The sequence below is a fragment of the Berghia stephanieae genome, chromosome 10, assembly GCF_034508935.2.
Source record: "Berghia stephanieae isolate SIO BIC M18660-M18661 chromosome 10, UCSD_Bste_1.3, whole genome shotgun sequence".
In the NCBI taxonomy this organism is placed as follows: domain Eukaryota; kingdom Metazoa; phylum Mollusca; class Gastropoda; order Nudibranchia; family Aeolidiidae; genus Berghia; species Berghia stephanieae.
The window spans coordinates 1,330,741-1,353,576 of NC_088369.1; the positions used below are offsets into that span (position 1 = coordinate 1,330,741).

The 22,836-nt window shown below is 36.0% G+C and overlaps 2 protein-coding genes across 6 annotated transcripts in view; one reads left to right on the forward strand and one right to left on the reverse strand.

Annotated features, from left to right (window-relative positions):
* Positions 1–354: 354 nt before the first annotated feature.
* On the reverse strand, positions 355–22,795 carry LOC144956041 (betaine-homocysteine S-methyltransferase-like). 5 transcript variants are annotated; one of them, XM_078886336.1, is made up of 8 exons: positions 22,738–22,795; positions 21,640–21,769; positions 15,437–15,504; positions 12,968–13,131; positions 10,695–10,795; positions 7,247–7,408; positions 6,175–6,371; positions 355–3,528 (listed from the first exon to the last, which is right to left on the reverse strand). In XM_078886336.1, the coding sequence occupies exons 2-8, from the start codon at positions 21,721–21,723 to the stop codon at positions 3,348–3,350; spliced, it is 957 nt and encodes a 318-aa protein (XP_078742462.1). In that variant the 5' UTR covers positions 21,724–21,769; positions 22,738–22,795; the 3' UTR covers positions 355–3,347. The 5 variants fall into 5 exon arrangements, 4 of the variants coding, with proteins under 4 accessions (XP_078742462.1, XP_078742465.1, XP_078742463.1 ...); XR_013641858.1 differs by having other exon boundaries at positions 2,827–3,889; positions 4,020–6,371; positions 22,711–22,744; XM_078886339.1 differs by having other exon boundaries at positions 2,827–3,528; positions 22,711–22,744.
* Positions 20,195–22,836, forward strand: part of LOC144956040 (alanine--tRNA ligase, cytoplasmic-like) — a 42,538-nt gene continuing 39,896 nt past the window's right edge. The window contains exon 1 of the mRNA XM_078886335.1: positions 20,195–20,213. The gene's annotated coding sequence lies outside the window, so the exon portion shown is untranslated. The remainder of the gene's footprint in view (positions 20,214–22,836) is intronic.

Consider the following 22,836-nt stretch of genomic DNA (forward strand, 5'->3'; position numbering starts at 1 on the left):
TATGCATTGTTATATTATTATGGTTATCTTCTATATGCGCGTGTGTGTGTGTGTGTGTGTGTGTGGGTGTGTGTGCTTTGCATGTCACGGTTAAAGATATATGTTTGTACACCACATTTGCATGAATACATTTAGGTTGAAATACTATCTTTCCCATGTGTATCATTATTGTAATCTTTAATCAATAGATGTATGGCATGACTATTAATATTAAGGGCATTCAAGGGATTTTATCCTATTTTGCCCTATACCATATGTTATGTTCTGTCCTACAGAAGGGTACTTACAGGTGACCCAAAGATAACGTAGAGATAAAACCAATGGAAGACTGCACTGAATCAGCAATTTTCAGCATTCAGTTTGTTTGTTTGTTTATTATTTTCTCATACTCATAGCATTCTAATAACAAGAAACGAAGCGAGTAAGATATTCATATCAGTGGCTGTAAAAAGGAAGAAATTGGGATAGTAAAAAGTTCTAGAATAATTACAATTAAAGCACCCAAGATAAGGGAAGACAAAGGAGAATTGGTTCAAATAGGAAGCAGATGTAGATTCCAAGAGCAAACTATCAAAGTACTAAGTTTGAGATCACCTAAAAGTCTCATTCAGACACAAGCACAGGTCCCCACTAAGAGGAAAACACTCAAATGTTTACAAATCATATATAACATGTAAAGAAAACATAATACAGTGCATAACAGAGAGATGATTTACAAGGAAAAAAATATCATCTCCCAAAACTAACTATACATTTGACTGTTTCCCTCTCAGCCAGGGTATCCGGCCAAGGTTAGGACAAAACTAAGTAATCTCATTCCAAGACAAAGACAGAAAGTAAGTTGGAAAACAGATAATATAGGTGGATAGAAGACACAGTAAATACCTCCCTGCCCTCTATGGGAGGTCAGGAACCCCACCCAGAAGCGAGTAAGAGAAGTGCTCGAAAATAAAAGAGAATAAAAACTTGTGCGGTGATGGAGTTGAACCCGAGACGCCACTTTTACGTCACCCTCCAGCTGGCAGTGAGAGAGAGACACCATCCATCCCTAGAGTCCCTCTCCCGACTTCTTGAGGTCACGTGGTCAACACACACACAAAAAAGTAGTCTCTCAGAGCCATAAGGATTTTAACCCACTCAACCCTAGCACCGACTATATCTGTAGTCTACCCGGGTTACTTTTACCCCATGCCCATTTATTATATTTTTCTGAGACAAATTATAGGCGTAGTATCAAAGCTAATATTTTTAGTTTTTGCATGATAATGGTAGTTGAATAAAACTTTATATGTACATGCTCAATTTTAATACATTTTTTTCCCATTTTTAAAAGTAGCAAAAATCTCTAAGATTGAGTGAGTTAAAACAAAGTATGTATGTGTACATGTCTATCTTGAGTCCATCTCCCGACTTCGTCACGTGGTCAATACAAGAAAAGTAGTCCCTCAGACTAAAAGGAATATACTCAAATGCTTACATCAAACATTCAAAATAACATAATATATAATAGAGATGATTTACAAGGAAAAACATATCATCTCCCAAAACAATATCTATGCATTTGACCGTTTCCCTCCCAGCCAAGACTCCGGCCAGGGCCAGGACAAAACCAAGCAATCTCATTCCAAAACAAAGAAAGCAAGTTGTAAAACAGATATAGGGGGATAGGAGACACAGTATGTACCTCCTTGCCCACTATGGGAGGTCAGGAACCCCACCCAGTAGTAAAAAAAGAGGCATCACTGAACTTATTGTAGTAAAGGAAAACTAGTCCTTTTGATGTTGTCTTCTGTGAGTCTACGCCTTCTAGAAGACAAAACAAGATTATATAAAGAAAAACTTCGTTCAGCATCAGCTGATGAGCTTTTGGAGAAGGCATACCGGGACGCCAAGGCATGAGAGCTGGAACATGATCTGCCACAAACTTCCAGAAAAGAGTCAGATCAATGATTCCAGTATCGGACTCTCACACAGCACTGGGCCCCAGTTTCTCAATATATCTAGTCAACTCATGCTGAGGAAGATGACAAAAATCAGGAATTGCAGTGTATGCAGATACGCTGTTACTGTTAGGCATAAGCGGAATGTTTTTTGGACTGACAATCCTAGTATCCTTAAAAAATTCCAAGCACCTTTTTTTCGTTATTTTGTTTTGGTTTTTTTTTTATTTACAAAAATTTGCCAAATTTTGCCAATTTTTGGAAATTTGCCAAAATTTGCGGATTGCCTTGATATTTGCGGCCGCAAATGCCATTTGGGGCCGCAAATAATGCAGATGACAGGTTTTCTTGTTCCCCTTTTGAAGCTGTTATAATCATTTTTGTTAATCAAAATACTTAAAAACAAAGATTGATGTTTTGTTTTTAGATCAAAATTGTCTGTTAAAACCATAAATCCAATCAAACTGATGTTTATCCCGATTTCTATAGCGTTACTGGACGGTAAAAAAAAAACAACTGTTTGCTACCCTTTGGACAGGACATGAGTCTATTACAAAATACTTTCCGCCTGATTTGACAGACCCAGCTACTCTATCACTGCTAGATAGACGGGGAAATTTGCATGTATGTGGGTAAAGAGACTTTTCCAAGGACTAAACTATGCACCACTAAGAGCAGGACTTGAACCCAAGACCTTCTGATTTGATGCAGAGTGTCATACCACTAGACCTCAAAGCCGCTGGTTATTCAGGTTTCTATAGCGTTAAACAAATAATAACAATTCCTCTCTACCTCTTGGATAGGACAAGATCTAACATACCCAGCTACCCAGGACAAGGGATAAAAATCTCGACTTCACCCAGGATCGATCCCGGTCTTTTTAAAATATGAAGCGAGTGCTCTACCAACTGAACAATTGGGACCCCCTTATTGTGATTCTGGACTGGTGTAATTCATTGTCAATAAAAAAAACTTTGAATTTAATAATAATAATGACATCAAAATCATTTTAAAAAAAGAAAAGAAAATCACACATACATGCATCCATTTAAGTTGATATACTATCTTTACCACGTGTATCATTATTGTAATCTTTCAATCAATAGATTTCTAGTATTACAATTAATATTAAGGGCATTCAAGGGATTTGATCCTATTTCGCCCTATGCCATAATATGTTATGTTATGTTATGTTATGTTAATACAGAGTTACTGAAAAGGGAAGCAACTTGTGAAATAACATTTTAAAAAACCCCTCCAAAAACCCCTCTCAAATACCACCATAATGTGGTGTCATAACCCAAGTGTGTAGCTGGCATCAACAAGAGTTATCGATGGATTTGCGTCCAGTCATAACCCAAGTGTGTAGCTGGCATCAACAAGAGTTATCGATGGATTTGCGTCCAGTCATAACCCAAGTGTGTAGCTGGCATCAACAAGAGTTATCGATGGATTTGCGTCCAGTTTATTCTTGATGTCTCGTATATCCGATGGACCAATGAAACAGCATCCACCAATCCATGTGGCGCCCTCTGATATCCAATCCTCCACCATGTCTGTGATGACTGTCTTGTGTTTGTCACTGTTTCTGTCACGTACAACAGTTAAAATAAATAAATGAATAAATAATGAATCAATAAATAAATAAATATGAACATTTTTATAACGCATCTCCATAATTTTACCATGCTCAATGGGCTTACCAATAATTTATTTATTCCCCCTGCAGGCCTTATGAAAATATTAATTTCATACAGTAACAGTCACCTATTAAGCATACTTTTAGAACCGACACTCTTACAATATACATCACTGCCTATAGTTACTCGTTCATGCTTATCGAGTGGGGTAATATATGTGTGAAGTGCCTTAATCAGAGCAGACACAATATTGTTTTTTTACAATCACTGTCATCTATCTTGTCACCGACTACACTTAATATTACTTGCCTTTGAGATTATAATGCTGAGCCACCAATTCAGGTACATAAATAAATTTGATAATTGTTTTTATCTCAATTTCTATGGTAGAGAATGAAAGGTTCCATGAATCCTGCATTTTAGGGGGCAGCAGGACTACCGCCTCGTTGTGTGGCCTTGAGCAAATAACCTCGCCCTAGATCACTTCGTGGCGCTGTACTGCGGCTGATGCCTGGGTTATTCCAGTATTCCCTTGGAATAGTCCCTAAAGAAAAATTTCCTCTTGGGGATGAATCAAGGAATTTTATTTGATTTTTTATTATCATTTATCTTATGGTGTTACGTGTTAAATTGTTTAAAATTAATAGATAAGTAGAGTTGTATCATTCTATTTTGTGTTATACATGTTATTTAGTTCCGTAATAAATGTATCGTGTCTGTAAACCTTGATCTCCATCTATTTTATCATTACAATTGTCTGGCCGTGAAGCATGGCCCTTCTTGCTCTTCCCTCAGTTTCAGCCAGGCCCAGTGCAGCGGCTTGATCTTCCTCTCCAAGAGAACTTAACAACGAGTTCCCTCCTTCTATCCTTCTCGTTTTTTCCCTTTTCTTTTCTTTTGTTGACGTTTCGGGTTATCTGGCTCTATCGACTAACCAAAAGCACCGAATTGTCACAAATTAGTATCTGAGGCCAGTTGTACCAACCAAATTTTCAGATTATGGAAGGCGAGATAACTAATATTTCTGAGTGACTCTATAATGTTGCAGAGAAGATGATGGTGGTGATGATGATGATGATGATGATGATGATGATGATGATGATGATGATAATGATGATGATAATGATGGCAATGATGAAATGTCGACAACAATGATAACCACTATGATGATGATGATACGATGGCAATGATGAAGATGTTGATGATGGTGATGATGATGATGAAATGTGACATAAAAAATGAAATGATATGATGATGATGATGATGAATGTCGAATGCATGATGATGATGATGATGCGATGACAATGATGAGATGATGATGATTGAAATTATAATGATAAAAATGGCTACTGAAAAAAAATAATGTTTACCCAAGATACACTAATTACAATTGTAAAATAATAGCAGCACGTTGCAGGGATTGGCTGATTGCCTTCATTTCGTGTCATGCCTTCTTACTGTGACATTGACTAGGTCTCTTCAACATTCCCATGATGACCCAGAGTAGGTCTTATCACTTCAAAAAGGTTTTTAAAAAAATCCATAGCAGGATAGTTAAAAAATAACAAGTAAAAAACACAACCAGAAAACCCCACAAAAGATAAGCTTATCTACATAACAACAACAAATAAACAACAAAACCAAAACAAAAAATATTATTTATTCAACAAATATCCAGATAAAACCCTCTCAAATACGTTTTACATTCGACAATAAGCAACACGAACAAAAATTATTATCTGTTACGTTTTACTTTGTCGATGCCAATGATTGACGTTTTACTTTGTCGATGCCAATGATTGACGTTTTACTTATTCCTTGATTTACGTTTTACTTTGTCGATGCCAATGATTGACGTTTTACTTTGTCAATGCCAACTGAGTCTAGAGTCATTATCTGTGAGCAGTTTATCGTTCTAAGCATCCTTGATAGGAGCTAGTCACGCAATGCTTTCGCCAATCTAAACTCAGTACCCATTCACAGCTGATGGACAGGGCGAGGCGGGGATGTCAGAAATCTCAATGCACCGGTTTTGATCTTGTCCCATTGCATTGAAGTGAGTGCTCTACCAACTGAACTATCGGGACCTCCATTGCGGGAGTAACCCTAGTGGTGGAGTTCCCTGTATACCGTATGAGGCATGGTAAGCGATCGCTTCGGTCGAGGAGCTGCTCACGGCCAGTGCCTTCATCGGGGTCTAAGACCTGTCCAACATTACCTGCTGTGGGCAAGAACCTGAGACGGCAGGCTTAGTCGAACGGTGTTTGACGATGCACCGCGGGTTTGTCTGGTGCACGAATCGGACCAGATTTGCGATTGGTCACGTCATAACTAGTGTGAAAACCATAAGAGGCTGCTGCCAACTAGGCGTGCTTAATAATCTTTTGCCATCTTGTCTGCTTTTAAAGTGATGTATTAACGTTTTTACTGTCTTCGTTATTGGCTGATAAAGGTTTTTGAGCCCAAAACCTTCTATGTTTCATGAAGCTGTTATATTTATTTCTGTACATTAATTAAAACAAAAACAAATGGGAAATGACTTTGTTTACATGACAGCAAGTTAATAAACATTTTCAACCAATTATTTGGCTTACTTTCCATCCACAAACTGGCCAGTATTGGGTTTAGCAATGATGGGCACGGAGATGCCAAGCTGTGCTATTGATTGGATAAGACTGGTCACATGACAGGGCTCAACACAGTTCACGCCTGCAGCCACTACATGAGGGTTAGAGGTTACAGCACGAATTGCTTCCTGGATAGTTTCCCCATGAGCTGTGTGGTGGCCATCCTGAAATATAATTTAGAAAAAAAAATCTGCAAAAAAAAGCATTCTAAAAAACTATTTTGATTAAAAATTTTAATGTTTAAAAACACACAAAAGAAATAAACCATAAAATTTTTTTTTTTTTAAAGTCTAGAACAGAAACCCAATACAATCTATTTCATTGGTAGATTTGATCTAAAAATAGCCCTTGGTCTTTGTCAATTGACAAAAAGATTTTCCAACACTATTTGTATGCGTGTGTTCTTTACCAACTCATTGTACTGGCTTGTCATTTAGCCCACGGGCATGATCGTCTGGACAATCATACAGTAAACGTTCAATCGGGGAGAGAGATACGACACTCGAGTCGGATTCTCATTGTGGAAATTTTTAAAAATTACACTCTTCTGCCACGACGTCCTTGGTTATCTGATTGTTGACAAGATCACTTTGGCAAGACAATAAGACGTAATTTATCTTCATATTTTTTTTACACATTATCATCAAGCCAAAGTCATGTTTGTCTGTGTGAAGGATATATAGTACTACCTATTATGTAATTTTTCATTTTAAGATAGATTGATAGCGTCTGAAACCATTTGAAAGAGTTTCATGGATCGAGTAACACTCCTGGATCCTTTAAACACTAGTAAAATAGTTCAATTTTATCAATTAGGGATCCAAGGGCTTTTTTGTTCTGGAAATAAGCGGCCGCGGCTGAATTATGGAGTGGCTGTTTTATGGAGTAACAAAATAGAGGAAAAAAATGATGGTCAGCCATGAAGGCTGGCCGCCATGGCAAGTGGCCACCTTATACAAGTGGCCATGAGTGCAACTTCGACTGTACACCAAAACAACAACAACAACAATACAAAACAAAACAAACAAAAACTGTTTACCTTGCATTGAAAAGTGACCCACGCTTTAAGACCATGAAATTGTTTAAGGTCATCTAGTATTGCCTCAGCTTCCTTGACTGATGGGATTGTTTCAATGGCCAAAAGGTCAGGGTTAGTTGACGCAACATGCTGCATTCTGGTTAGGTGCCAGGAACTCAATTCCTATATGTCAGATTTTTTAAAAAATTTATAAAATTAATATTGGATAGTCAAGTTGCATGCAGGTTGGACAGGAATCGTAAGCCTCGGATGGCAACCTACCCAAGAGAAGAAAACTCTAAATTAAAACTGCCACTGTCTTGTGGAAAATTCTTGGATGGCTAAAAGCTAAGGAAACACATCATAACAGAAAAGCAGGCCAAAGTCAGAGTCGCTGGGTCGAAAGGCACCAATAGCCTGGACAGGCGTAACTGCTGAACCAAAAAACTGGATCGAATATATGTATCTACCCCCATCCCTCCCCCCTTTTTTGAGCTTTTATATGGCGCAATATCCACTAAACGTGCTCAAAGTGTTTTGCAGGGGGTCCTTAGCCAACAGCAACACTCAACATGTAGAATGAGACATGATGCCTGTTAGGCGATATTACATTTTTTTTTTCAGACAGAAACAACGCTGTTAACGGCCAGGTATTCATTTTACACGATGAGTACGGTGAGAGAATGTGAGTAAAGAGTCTTTTCCAAGGACTCAACTCTGTGCTGAGCGAGGCTTGAACCCATGACTTTCCAATCCAGAGATGGCTCTTTACTCACATTTTCTCAACATACTCAGGTGTAAAATGAGTAGTACTTGTCTGGTGACAGTCTTTGTTGAAACAAAATTGTAGCAGTTCCGACATATGTTAAGTGTTGCTAGTGGCTTGGGACCTCTTGAAAAGCACTATGAGTAAAATTTAGTAAGTTTTGCACTATATTGCACTATATTATACGTAGAAGCTCATGTACATTTTCTCAGCTCCAACAACAGAAATGTATAAATATTTTTGATTCAATAAGAATTGTTATTAAAGAATCTTTGGTGCCTGAGCACATACAAAAAAAAAAAAAAAAAAAAAATTGAGCTTTTATATAGGGCAATATCAACAAACGTGCCCAAAGCACTTTATAATGGGTCCCTGACCAACAGCTACAAGTAGCATGAAGAACGAGACATGATGCCTGTAAGGCGATATTACATCTTTTTTTTTCCGATAGTGACAATGCTGTTAACATTTTACACCTGAGTACGGTGAGAGAATGTGAGTAAAGAGCCTTTTCCAAGGACTCAACCATGCGCCAAGTGAGGCTCGAACCCAGGAGCTTCCGATCTGAAAGCGAGTGTCATACCACAAGACCGCATAATCGCACATATATTATACAGATATTATATAGATATTGTAGACATTGAAATATTATCTAATCATACTTGTAGATGATTTATAAAGTTGACTATAGTGATTACTCTTTATTACTTTACCCTAGGAACTACAAAGTAAAATAAAATTAAAGTAAGCAGGTCTATATACATCTAAATTCTGCCCCCCCCCCCCCCCCCCCACCCCTGCGCCCCCCTCCCCCTCCTGCCACTTACACCCCACCTTCTAGTTTTATGTTGGAATGAACCGATGACTTTGAACACAAAATGACAAGAATTATGAATATGATGATTTTAGTATTAATGAACTACATGAAGGGCCATGTCATCTCTCATGTCTCCTCTATGACCATCCGGATCAGGAGAAGGAGGTCAGTGCGGCTATGTGGTCTTGTGGTATGACACTCGCCTTCGGATCGGAAGGTCATGGTTCGAGCCTCGCTCGGCGCATAGTTGAGTCCTTGGAATAGGCTCTTTACTGACATTCTCTCACCATACTCAGGTGTAAAATGAGTACCTGGCTGTTAATAGCGTTGTCTCTGTCTGGAAAAAAATTGTAATATTGCCTAAAAGGCGTCATGTCCCGTCCTGTTGGTCAGGGACCCCTTGTAAGCGCTTGAGCACTTTAGTGGATATTGCGGTATATAAAAGCTCAATTTTAATTTTAAGGAGGTCAGCTCGGATGAATTAGATTAATTTTCTTCAATAAACAACCCAAAGCCATTTCATGTTCAATATTCAGTGCCAACTTCATTCTACCACATCATCAGATCGAGACTGGAGGCCATAGTGTATATCTTCAACCATAGACCAATCTTTCTAACACACACACACACACACACACACACACACACACACACACACACACACACACACTCCATGCTATTTTCGCCTAATCAATCAAGTTAGTCTTATCATCTTTCACTCATATTCTCACTGGCCTTGACCTACTCTGGGCTGTTGGTAAGAGTTGGACATACCACCCCTTTCCCTCTCCCCAAATAAATTTAAAAACCAAACATATCAAACAAAATATATTATTAATTATTTAATTACAATAAAACAACAAAATATAACCATAAAAACAAAAAAACAAAAACAAAAAACAAAACAACTAAAACCGTATCACCTTTACAGTCTACATGGAGAGGACTCTATGACATTTTGTACTTTTTATCTGGGACTGTTTTTAACTACTATTCTCCCTTGTCATTACCTAGTAATCAGATAATTACTTGATTGGTTAAAGTAAATTCATAAACAACAATTTCTTTTATTTCAGAAATTTACTCTTTCATATCAAAACGTGAGCATTTATATAGCACAATATCCACTAACCATGTCTAAAGTGCTTTACAAGGGGTCCAAAGCCGACAGCAATACTTAACAAACATGTGCGAGACATGATACCTGTTAGGCGATATATACATTTCTTTTTCCGACAAAAACAACACTGTTAATGGTCAGGTACTCATTTTACATATGAATACGGTGAGAGAATGTGAGTAAATAGACTATTGCAAGGACTCAACTATACACCGCTCATAGCAGGACCCAAACCGTGGACCTTGAGAACCGAAAGGTGAGAGTCAGACCACTTACTTACTTATCCGAACCAGCGACCACCTGAGCTCTAGCCCTATGGTCTTGTGCCGTAGAAGTTAGACGTTTTTTGTAGTTTTCCAGGTGAGTTTACAGTGTACAATCAGACCATGAAACCACACACATGCCGCATTAAAATTTTAAAAAAGCAGTGCTGATCATAGCAAAAAGTAATGTAGAAAGGAGAAGAAGAAAGGAAGACAAATAATGCAGATATATATATATATATATATATATATATATATATATATATATATATATATATATATATATATATATATATATATATATATATAAAATATAAATGATGTCACCCACTTATATATGGCCAAGACGTACGTTTCTATGGCTTTCGTCCACGTCTTCAGTCAGCATAATATATAGATAAATCATTTCAAGACTCTTTTGTAATTGTTTATAAAGTAACATGGACCTAAAATGATTGGAATCCATCTGGTAGACAAAAATAAAACCAGACAAAAAGACTAACCTGCCTTGTCATTTCATCAGCATATCTGCCATGATACTCTGACCTATCACAGAGAACGGCCCCATAAGGCCCGATTGAGGCTGCAACCAATCCTCTGTGACCTGAATGAGACAGGAAAGAGCAAAGTTAGTAGGAAAGTGCCAGAAGACAATAGAGAATAAAATTTCGCAGCACCGATGGGGGCTCGAACCCATGACCTTACTGGTACGACAACTCCGCCTGGCCGGGGAGAGAGTGACTCTACTGTATGAACTATCCCCGATCTTTGATCTTTGATATATATATATATTATTTTTAAAAAATAATAATTCGCTCCATTACTACATGTCGAGCACTTTTCGTACCATATTTGTATCAAACACGATTCAATATATATATATATATATATATATATATATATATATATATAATATATATATATATATATATATATATATATATATATATATATATACAGTAGAATTACTTTAAACCGAAATTTTGGGGACCTTCTAAACCATTTCGGTTTAAAGACATTTTGGTTTAAAGCAAGTTCCCGTTTTGCAATGTTTTTCAAGGGTAGTAACTATTTAAGGAATTTGCTCATTTAATCGTATCATGGGTTTTTCGTTAAATGGAGTTGTTGAATAAATGCAGTCTCCGTTACCATAAATTTTTTTTTTTTTTTTTTTTTGTGTTTTAAAAATATTTTGGGGGGTTTTTGTTTTCAATTCAAAACTGTTGAAAGAGTTGAGTTTGGGATGCCGTGTATTCTACATATCTCCGTCTTGATCAACTTTTTTTTCATCGACTTACATAGTATTTTGATTTTAAACTGAAACGTGTAAGCACAGTGCTTTCTTTTAGACATCTTTTAGTAAAATGCAAAGCTAAAATAAGATCGAAAGTTCTTGTGCGATAATTGATAATGAATGATGCGCAGCTACTCAGAGATGAAGTGAAATGGAAATGAAAAGGCGTGTCAATGCTAAGCTGTCTACTACACGTCTCTCTTTTGTTGAATTGCCATGAGGTTCAAAGGCCTAATTACATAGAACCTCACCCCCCCCCCCCCCCTCATACACACATTTAAACAAAGTGGAAATGAAATGGCATGTCAATGGTAAGTCGTCTACCACCCTCCTCCTTATTGTCGTGTTGAAAAGTTCCAAAGCATCAACACACTAGCGAGAACATCTCGCTTTCGTGATTCTACACCCCAACTCCCCCTCTTTCCTCATTTTCGCCTGCCAGTCACCCGCTGTCTTCCCCAGTCTGTGCGATTGTGGTGTTGGTGTTGACCAAGCCCAAGTGCAGTAATTGAAGCGTTTGCCTACCCCCCACCCCACCCATCACCTTCATCTTATACTTACGCTCTTTGTTTAATATCGCCGGGCATTATTACGTGTGGCTACCTTCCCGACTTTTAAAAGAAAAATAGAGAGAGAAAAAAGGAAGGTGCTCTCAAGTTGTTTCGGTTTAAAGAAAGTCCTGCTTAGAAGTATTTCGGTTCATCGTAAGAATTAGTACAAAGATAATGAAGAAACTAGTACAATTTCTTAAATTCTTTGCGGTTTAAGGTATTTTTCGGTTTAGCTTCTTTCGGTTTAAAGTAATTTTACTGTATTATATATATATATATATATATATATATATATATATATATATATATATATATATATATATATATATATATATATATATATATATATATATATATACATACATTTTTTAAATTAAAAATTTTTTTTTTCTTTATTTCTTTTTTTTTTTCTTTTTTCTTTTTTTTTTCCTTTAAATTAAATTAAATTATTTTTAAATTGAGCTTTTTTATATAGCGCAATATCCATTAAGAGTGCTCAAACCGCTTTACAAGGTGTCCCTGGCCAACATCAACATGTAGGAAGGGACATGACGCCTGTTTGGCGAGATTACAATTTTTTCTGACAGAGACAACGCTGTTAAAGGCCAAGTAAGTACTCATTTTACACATGAGTGTGGTGAGAGAATGTGAGTAAAGAGGCTCGGACCCAGGACTTTCCAATCCAAAATCAAGTGCCATACCACAAGACCACATATTAAATTCTAATCTCTCATTCCTCCCCCCCCCCCACTCCCCCCTCATTTTTATATATATATATATATATATATATATATATATATATATATATATATATATATATATATATATATATATATATATATATATATATATATATATATATATATATATCCATTCTCTTCTCTCATTCCCCCCCCCTCCCCTACCCATTATATACAGAAAAGGTAAATACCAGAGAAATTCTCTATTTGATCTCTTGCATCCTTGGCCAAGGTCACAGACTTCCTGATAAGATGTATGGCCTCCTCCTCAGTCATCTTGAACCTTGACATGTAACCTTGAATAGATGCTTGGTATGTCGCGGTGACAACTACGTTTGATCCTGCAAGGAAAAATCTGTGATAGAAGAAACAAAGTAAAGATAAGGATAGTATAATAAAAAGCATATTTCTATAGTAGTATAACAGTGAGATACTTATCTGAATCGTGACATATATTGCCTTATTTATATCTATCTAATGTTAACAATTTAAGATAACAATTAATTAATTGAAAAAAAAAAACAAAACAAAAAACAAAACAACAACAACAAAAACAAAAACAAACAAAATGTGAAAATAGGATAAAGATCGACATAGTTTGTAAAATGTGTTTGTAAATTATGCCTTTTCTTTTTTTTTTTTTTTAATCTCTTATCAATTCTATTAATAAATTTTGCACAAAGAGATAGTGTTTATCCAATGTTGTACTTGAAAATAATAATTTCCCTTTATTTTTGCCAGGCCACAACAAAGTGTATGACCACAATTAATTATGTATATTGGTAAAACCTAATTCTGAAGGAGAGGCATAAAACTATTTATCAACACCAATGCATAAACAAATATAGTGTTTTCAAGTTTTCTATTTAAAAAATTTATTTTAAATCAATACGTAACAGTAACAGTCATTTTTAGACTTCAGGGTGGATGCAGAGAATAATATAGGGCTTTGCCATTGAGCAGAAGTCTAGTCTAGCCTATGTGAATGTAACACATGTGACCTCTCCATTCCATCTTGTTTTGTGGAAAGATGACCCAGCCAGATGTTGAAGTACAAGTCAAAGTAATCTAAATTATGTAAATTGAGTATGTTTGTTTGTTATATTTTGTTTTTGTTCTTTTTCAGTTTACAAACCAACATTCAATTATCTATTTTCAAAACGCAGATTAAATAATTTAGGCCTTAACTCTTTCAGCGCTGAGGCTAGAAATTTTCTGTCACAAAAAGGCTGACGCCTGATTGAGGCAGCATAAGAATGACAAGCTAAGACAAAACGACATTCGAATTTGGCACAAAATCTCAGTTAAAATACCCCCCCCCCCCCCTAGGGCCAATTGAATGTTCTGATGAAAGAAATGATACCATTGGCTCAATTTACAGTACTTTTGTATAAAGTAGGATTGGATTACACTGTGCGGCCAATGGTCAATAGAACAGATTCTGCTCTGGCCGAATGTGTGGCCAATGGCGCTGAAAGAGTTAAATTTTATTTTCGGGTCTGCATTCCTCTGACATGATAACAAAGGTGTGAGACCTGCTAGTGAAAGCTTGTACAACGTAAAGAGTCAGCTCATACAGATTTTTGTCTCATTTTACCTAATCTATGAAACACATCTTTGATTGAGTCTTTAAATCATCTGATTTTATTTCATTTTTAGATACAAATCAGAAAAATTGTGGATGAAACAGTGAAAGAAAAAACAAGAAAGAACAATACAAAAAAAAAAAAAAACACCCTAAAAAAATCTGCCTTCCTCGACTTCATTTTTAGGCAAAGACAAGGTTATTTTCCCACAAGAAAGAGCTCCAAATTTTAATGTTGATCTTCTAACAACAGCATAATAAAACAGTTCAAAAGGATAGACCTCAAATGCATTTGCATGCAAGAGGCTCAAAACAACGCCACTAGAGTCATATCCAGGACCAGAAGATGTGAGAGAATAACCCTGGTTCCAATTGCCTAACGAACTGAATTTAAAGTAGCTTGCATCACCTACAAATGTTCAAATGGACTAGCTTCTGACAATATCAAATCTCTCTTAAACGTCAATAAACTATCAAGAAATCTTCGATCCTCCATCTCTATTCAATTCGAAACTAGAAGGTCTACATCAAGAACAAAATTCTTCAACAGATCCTTCTCGAATGCAGCTCCAAAAAATCTGAAAATTACCTGTCCCCCACAAACAGAAACTCTCCTTTTAACGCTTTCAAGTCCAATTTAAAGACTGAACTGTTTAAAATAGCATTTACTTAATTTAGTTTAATGTTCTTCAAACTAAGCTTTGTGAATTCATGTTTTATTGTAAATCGACTAAGAGCATGAATTCATGGAATTTGAACGCCATACAAAAGATTTATTATTTATTAATTCAAACAAAACATTTTCCAAAACAAACTAGATCTTCTCCATCACAGTAACTGTTCAAATTAATCAAAATGGGAACTGCTTCAAAAATATGCACATTAAAATACAGTTAAAAATACAAAATCAACTCAAACTAGATCTTCTCCATCACACTGTTTAAGTCACAAACTTAAGAGGTGCTGCTTCAATTTGCACATTAAAATTAAAGATGCAGACTTAAGAGAAAAAAAAAAGAGAGAGATAATAATGACGACAAGAACAAGAACATTAAAAATGTTATCATTCACATACTCTTTATGCAGTTTAACCAAATCATCAGGATGCGTTTTTACTATGGCCGCTGACCACAATGGATCTGTCTGGAAAATGTGTATAAATTGAACATAAATCAACGACTCTTCAATATACAATCCATACTGCGTACATATGGTTGTTTGAGGTGATATTTAAAAATAATTATTTGAAAAAAAAATCAAAATCTTGAACAAAAATTTTGGCAGTAGGCAACAAGTACATAAAAATACCAAAAGCTGGAGGTGCTTAAATTTAAATCAGCCATTAAAATGGAGAATAAAATAAAAGGAGTTAATTACATAAAGTATCGGTTACATCAAACTTTAACAAAAACTCATTCAAAGCAAACACTTTATTATGACATTATCTCATTTATTCTTAGTCCAATCTTGAAAGGGTTAATTGCTTCAGATAAACAGCTTTGATCTTATCTCAAACATTTTTATATCGTTGACATTTACGTATCTATTCTTCACTCCGATCACAGCAAATGCAGGTGATATAATTGTTGTGTGCTTTGACCCAAATTATGGGCAGACTAACTTTCATCCTATATCTTTGAAATATTTTCCACAGCTCATAATTTCACTCAACAGTAGATAAGATACACTTCTCAAACCGTTGGTGTCTTATCATGAAAATGTTGCTGCTTGAAGCTTGAAGGAAAAAATAATGATAAGGATTGAATTGTAAGCTTTAATTTATTAGACGAAGACAGATACGGTGGACATTTCAGGTTTCCCCTTTATCAACAAAACAGGATGAATGAAATGCTACAGACGAATGAGATTACGAAGACAGATACTGTGGACGTTTCAGGTTTCCCCATAATTAACAAAACAGGATGAATTTGTTGTTAAAAGGGGAAGCCTGAAACGTCTAAAGTATCTGTCTTTGTCGAATAAATTGAAGCTTACAATTCAATTCTTATTGATCTTTTTTTTCTGTATTATCATGGTGAGGGGGCTCAACTGTACACTAAGGTGCCGGTATTCCCTTGAAGAGCAAATTAATAGGACGTCTGCATGCAATTCACTGTTCATCCCTCGCATGCATACTAAATCAACTCATCCCAGTAATTGAAAGACCCTGGTCACCCCACCCAGGTCCATACTATACAGTTATAATGAGCTGCTGCTGCTGCTGTCTTTCATGCCCAATGAATAGGGTCTTAGAGGGGTACCACACTAGGACAGGACTGTCCTGTAACATATGTAATAAAGTGAAACCTACCGCATCTACTGGGATGGGACAAAACAGTCCTAATATGTCCCGAACCGTTGTGAAATGATTCAAAATCAACGGGACAGGACTGTCCCAGTCCCGTGTTCAAATCATTTGTGATAGTAGAAAAATGTAGCTGCCTTCCGCACTAGGACAAAAAAGTCCCAGACTTGGCGGCGCATCCCTACATTCAACTTTTCATCTTTCTACTTCAGCAATTTTTGTTTTCCTATTTATTTACTACCTCCACTACTACTACTACTGCTACTACTACTACTATTACTACTACTACTATTTCACAGAAATATGCAACCTCTATTTCATCCATATTGATAATGCATTTGCGCAAACGATACGCGAGGTGTGTCCTGGTACAGTCCTGTCCTAGTGCGGTACCTGTTTTGAATAGAAGTTTACTTCAGTGGGACAGGACAAATTCGTCCCAGGACAGTCCTGTCCTAGTGCGGGAGGGCCCTAAAGTGATGCAAGAGACTCAATACTTTTGTGCTCATCACTGCATTGGTGTATTGATATGACTTAAGCCTAAACATCAGCCGGGACATCGGCCATTGATTATGCTTCAGCATTAGACTCATTCTTGGGCTGTCTTCTCCACCTGATTCCATGTGTATCCACCCATTTATACATCCTTCATCGTGCTCGTCGTCAACTATTTCTTGGCCTCCCTGGTCTTCTTCCTCCTTGGGGATTCCATGTGAGAGCCTGTCTTGTGGTGTTGTGGGCAGGTTTTTTAAGTATAGCAACCCCACAGTAAGAACAAGAAACACCACTTATTCCAACACACAAATTCAGATCCACACATTCTTGACACACATAATCCGAGTTTTAAAAAATCAATTTTCTTGAGACCCAATGTATGTTTCTAATGATGTTTTGTACTCACTTTAACTTATGTGGTCTGCCATTACAGTCTCTGATGGGCTTAGGATAAAAAAACTGCTTATAAGTGACCCTCCGCCTCGAAACGGTATTAAGTCGGATTTTTCAATTTTGGGTTTTTGGTACCCAATCATAGCTTATCTTATGCTTTAAAATTTGATACCAAATTTATACAATTCTGATTATTCATTGCCGAGATATGACCGTTTGAAGTAGGGAGAGTGTGAAAACCAAGTTTTGAGAAAATCGACTTTGAAGTGAGGCACCGTTTTCACGCACAGTCAAATCAATGGGCAAAGATAACTCCTTAGATACGGGCATCGAAAATTTGACGAGAATAGTGAAATTTGGCATGAACTTAGATTATACATTTAAAATGTACTTACACATTTTTGAAACAATTCAATTATTACTTTTGTAGTTATTCATTATTATGTAAGATGTTCTTAAAACAAAGAAAACACTGGAAAAAAATACCGACAATTGCTCTTTTCAAGAATTTTTGATATCTAATAAAGAATCAATGAAATAAGAATTATTAATGTGAAATTTTTGTCTTATTTAATAGAGAAAATACGATTTCAAAATGCCACAAGTTAAAGAAGGGCTTATAATTTGCAAGTACAGTTTTGAAACTATGTGAAGCCGGGTGGGCAGGGAAAGAATTATCAAGAAAGAGGATTAGAGAGGAAGAGATAGAATGAGAGAGTAAAATACACAAACACGCACGCACACACACACACACACACACACACAAACACAAACACATGTGAGAGAAAGAGAGAGAGAGAAAAAGAAAGAAAGAGAGAGAGAGAGAGAGAAAAAGAAAGAAAGAGAGAGAGAGAGAGAAAAAGAAAGAAAGAGAGAGAGAGAGAGAGAGAGAGAGAGAGAGAGAGAGAGAGAGAGAGAGAGAGAGAGAGAATAATATATATATATATATATGTATATATTATATATTAGAGGAAAAGAGGAGCGAGAGAAGGAGGGGGGAGAGAGACTGCTTGTGCATTAATTAAAAGGACGCGAGGGAAATAGAATAAAGATTGAAACCTGTATAAGTGTATGTGTGTGTGTGTGTGTGTGTGTGTGTGTGTGTGTGTGTGTGTGTTTGTATGTGTGAAAGAAACTAAAGGGAGACGGAGAGAGTGAGGTAGACATGAAGAAAGGGATGGAGGCGGAGCAAAGAATTGTAGGGATAGTTATAGTTTAAAGAAAGCATTTAGTTACAAAGTAAGTCATAGTCAATCAACTGGAAACATATTGACCAATGAGATTGCAATTAAAGAAATGGGCTGGTCAAATCAATCATTGCATTGTTTCCATTTTGAGTCAGATGACAGCTGGAAGGGGAGGGGTGGGGCTTATTGTGTAGTGACTTACATGAAAACGTGTTATTGAATCTCTCAAGTTTTCCTTAGTGTTCCACCACATTGTTCATTGTCTAAAAAGACTCCCCCCCCCCCCCCCCCTTTTTTTTCTTTCAGTATACAAAGAAAGCACGACAAAACGAACATCCATCTCTCTCCTCTCTCTCTCTCTCTCTCTCTCTCTGTTTGTCTCTCTCCCCTTTCATCTATCTATCTATTCTATCTATCTATCTACCTATCTATTTATCCGTTAAAGGTTTATCTTTCTGTCTGTTTGTCTATCCATTTCATTTTTTAGTTACAGTTCATTAATTGTTGAAGGCTCTATTTATTATTCTGCTTTTGTACTTAAAATAAATGTTTATGCTACAACAATCTCTGTAAGTGTAAGATTAGGCAACTGTTGTCCTATTAAGTCTAAGCATGTCCTATAATTTCATGAATAAAGAAAGAGGGACAAAGGAGGTACCTCACCTCGATCATTAACCAATGTAGCTAGACAAATGCACAAACACACACATATGTAACACACGCATGTTGACGTCATGAAGCATCGCCCGAGCATTATGGCCTACAGCCACAGCGCATGTGATGAGTGTTGACCAATCAGAATCATTCATTTGTAAGGTTGTCAGGGAAAAACCTAGACTTGTTTACAGTTTTTAAAGTTCATTATTGGTTGAACTATGAAATTGTGGAAACAGTCATGCTTTCTCTGAGATAGATAAAGACACGCCCTTTGCTGTGATATCTTACATCTTATTGGTGGAGAAAAAGACTCGGTATTACTAAGCCTTGGAAAGGGTGGCTCTCTGAGAGAAAGTCTACTCTCGTTTTGAATGTGTCACTGATAGTTGCATTTTTAAACTTGAAATTTATATAACTTATCGTCAATGTTTCTGTTGAATTATTATGTTTTCATGTAGAAAAATTATTGTAGTTTCTGAAACAACCAAAAACTGAAATTTGATCATTTTGACCATTTCCACTTTAAAACCGATTTTCTTCGTTTTCCAAATCCCCACTTAATACCGCTTCGAGGCGTAGGGTCACATATTCTCGTGTGTGATTGTATTAATTTGTACATTGTATTGTTATGCCTGTGTTTTGTTGATTGATGTGCATGAAGTTGTGCTAATCAATGCAAGAGTGTGTGAAAACCAAAATAAAACGATAAATGAAGGACATATTTGGCCATGGTGAATTTGGGGATTTAAAAATTGTAAACATTCCAATAATTCTACATCGATTTCATCTTTATACCGTCAGCAGCTTGAGCTTAAGTAAGTACATCTGGAATGAACAGATAGAACTACAGATAAGTATATCATAAATGACAATTCATTGAAAGTGATTAATGTGATTCTCAGTCTCAGTTGCAATGTTTACTACTAGTTTATGAAAATAAGCCCTGTTGTTTGGATCATATTATTACTTAATCATTTTCAATCAGGTATTGACAACAGAATCATAAGCTAATCAGTTAGACAAGTCAGAAATAAGAAGAAAAAAAAATTAAAAACAAAAAAAAACAAACCCAAAGACATATGTCTCTTCTCCAGAGGGTATAATTTGAAATCAATTCTTTTCAACCAAAGAATCATCTGACAGAATTTCATTCCCCGAGAGATGGGATTTAAAAACAACCAAAGACATATGTCTCTTCTCCTGAGGGTATAATTTGAAATCAATTCTTTTCAACCAAAGAATCATCTGGACAGAATTTCATTCCCGAGAGATGGGATTTAAAAACAACCCAAAGACATATGTCTCTTCTCCTGAGGGTATAATTTGAAATCAATTCTTTTCAACCAAAGAATCATCTGGACAGAATTTCATTCCCCGAGAGATGGGATTTAAAAACAACCCAAAGACATATGTCTCTTCTCCTGAGGGTATAATTTGAAATCAATTCTTTTCAACCAAAGAATCATCTGGACAGAATTTCATTCCCGAGAGATGGGATTTAAAAACAACCCAAAGACATATGTCTCTTCTCCTGAGGGTATTTGAAATCAATTCCTTTCAACCAAAGAATCATCTAGACAGAATTTCATTCCCCGAGAGATGGGATTTAAAAAGAAGCCAAAGACATATGTCTCTTCTCCTGAGGGTATAATTTGAAATCAATTCTTTTCAACCAAAGAATCATCTGGACAGAATTTCATTCCCCGAGAGATGGGATTTAAAAACAACCCAAAGACATATGTCTCTTCTCCTGAGGGTATAATTTGAAATCAATTCTTTTCAACCAAAGAATCATCTGGACAGAATTTCATTCCCCGAGAGATGGGATTTAAAAACAACCCAAAGACATATGTCTCTTCTCCTGAGGGTATTTGAAATCAATTCCTTTCAACCAAAGAATCATCTAGACAGAATTTCATTCCCCGAGAGATGGGATTTAAAAAGAAGCCAAAGTGATATAAGCTCCAAAAAGCTTTTTTACTGTAAAAAGTAATAAACAAAAATGAATATAACAGCTTCAAAAAAGAATAAAATACCAAACACAGAACGTTTCGGGCTCAAAACCCTTCTTCAGCCAACAACAAAAAACAATAAAGACACAAATACAATACTACATTCCAGATCTTATTATATCTCTAGTCCAAAATCTGTTTATATTGCGATAAAATAAATAATGATGAAAATATGAAAGAGGAATTAGAAGACAATTAAATTCCGAATAAATACTCTGTTTATACTGACATCGAGCTCTGGGTGTCCCATTTCAACAAGTGACATTCCCGTCCCTCCATCTAGCAGTACAATTTCTTTTTTCTCCCCTGACATTTTGATGTTGACAATTGATGCAAGGAAGAATTCACTTTGAATATTTCTGTGGGTGGAAAAAAAACCAAAACTTCTATTTTTGCTTTTATTAAATTGCTTTTATTAGACCTTAGATTACAGGAGAAGAAGGGGAGATATGATCCAAACATATAAAATAGTAAAGGGAATAGACAGGGTAGAGGCAGGATTCCTTAAACCAAACAAGAACATTCAGACACGAGGAAACAGCAAGAAACTGAAAAAAGAACGTTTTAAAACAAATGAAAGAAGGAAGTTTTTTTCATCTAGAATTGTAAATAACTGGAATAAACTACAAGAAACCACAGTATCAGCAAAAAATTTGAATAAATTCAAAGCAGAGTTGGAGATAAGCAACACCCTAGGAAACAAGTTCAATTATAAAAATTGGTCCAATCATTAATAGATGAGGAGGAGCGAAGGAGACTACACCAAGTCTAAAAGCTCTATACAGAGGTATCCAGGTATTAAAATTTAATTAACATCTTAAATTACCCTTATTATTACTATAGACTATTGTTAATATTGTTATTATTATTCTATTATTATTGGTTAACACTTTCAACAAATCAACGCAACATTATGTTGTCCATTGCAATTACAAACAACAACAATATTAAAACAAGCCCATAATTTCTTTCGCGGATATCAGACCTGCAAATAAGTTTACACCGGTTGGCGACAACAAGTAATTAGATCGGTGATGAATGCATGTTTGGTTTGTGTTGACGCGTGTAGGTTATTACGGTTATTGGCACTCAACTCGTTGGTTTATTTGAGTTAACGAGGTTGGAGTTGGATTTGGAGGTTAGTGAGTTGCTGTTCTTACTTTTGAGTAATAGTAATAGTAATAGTACCATTGTAAAGATAGTTTTTGATCAATTCGATAATATTTGGATGAAAATATTTAAAACAACGGGAGACCGGTAAACACCAAACAAGATGAAAAGTCTCTAATAAATAACCTACTGACAACAACAAAAGTCAGAAACTTACAAAAAGTAAACACAAAGGTCATAGTTCGTAAGTCATGGGTCAACTTTTCAAGGGGAATAACTGTAATATTTCGAGAGGAGAATAAAAACATCAATCGAC

What these genes read in the sequence shown, in the direction of transcription:
- LOC144956041 (XM_078886336.1), bottom strand. Translation starts at nt 21,723, where the DNA reads ATGTCAGGGGAGAAAAAAGAAATTGTACTGCTAGATGGAGGGACGGGA. An exon ending in TTGGTTAAACTGCATAAAGA is followed by an intron (nt 13,132 to 15,436) that starts GTATGTGAATGA and finishes CTTCTATCACAG; the next exon opens with ATTTTTCCTTGCAGGATCAA. An exon ending in GGGTCACTTTTCAATGCAAG is followed by an intron (nt 6,372 to 7,246) that starts GTAAACAGTTTT and finishes ATTATATTTCAG; the next exon opens with GATGGCCACCACACAGCTCA.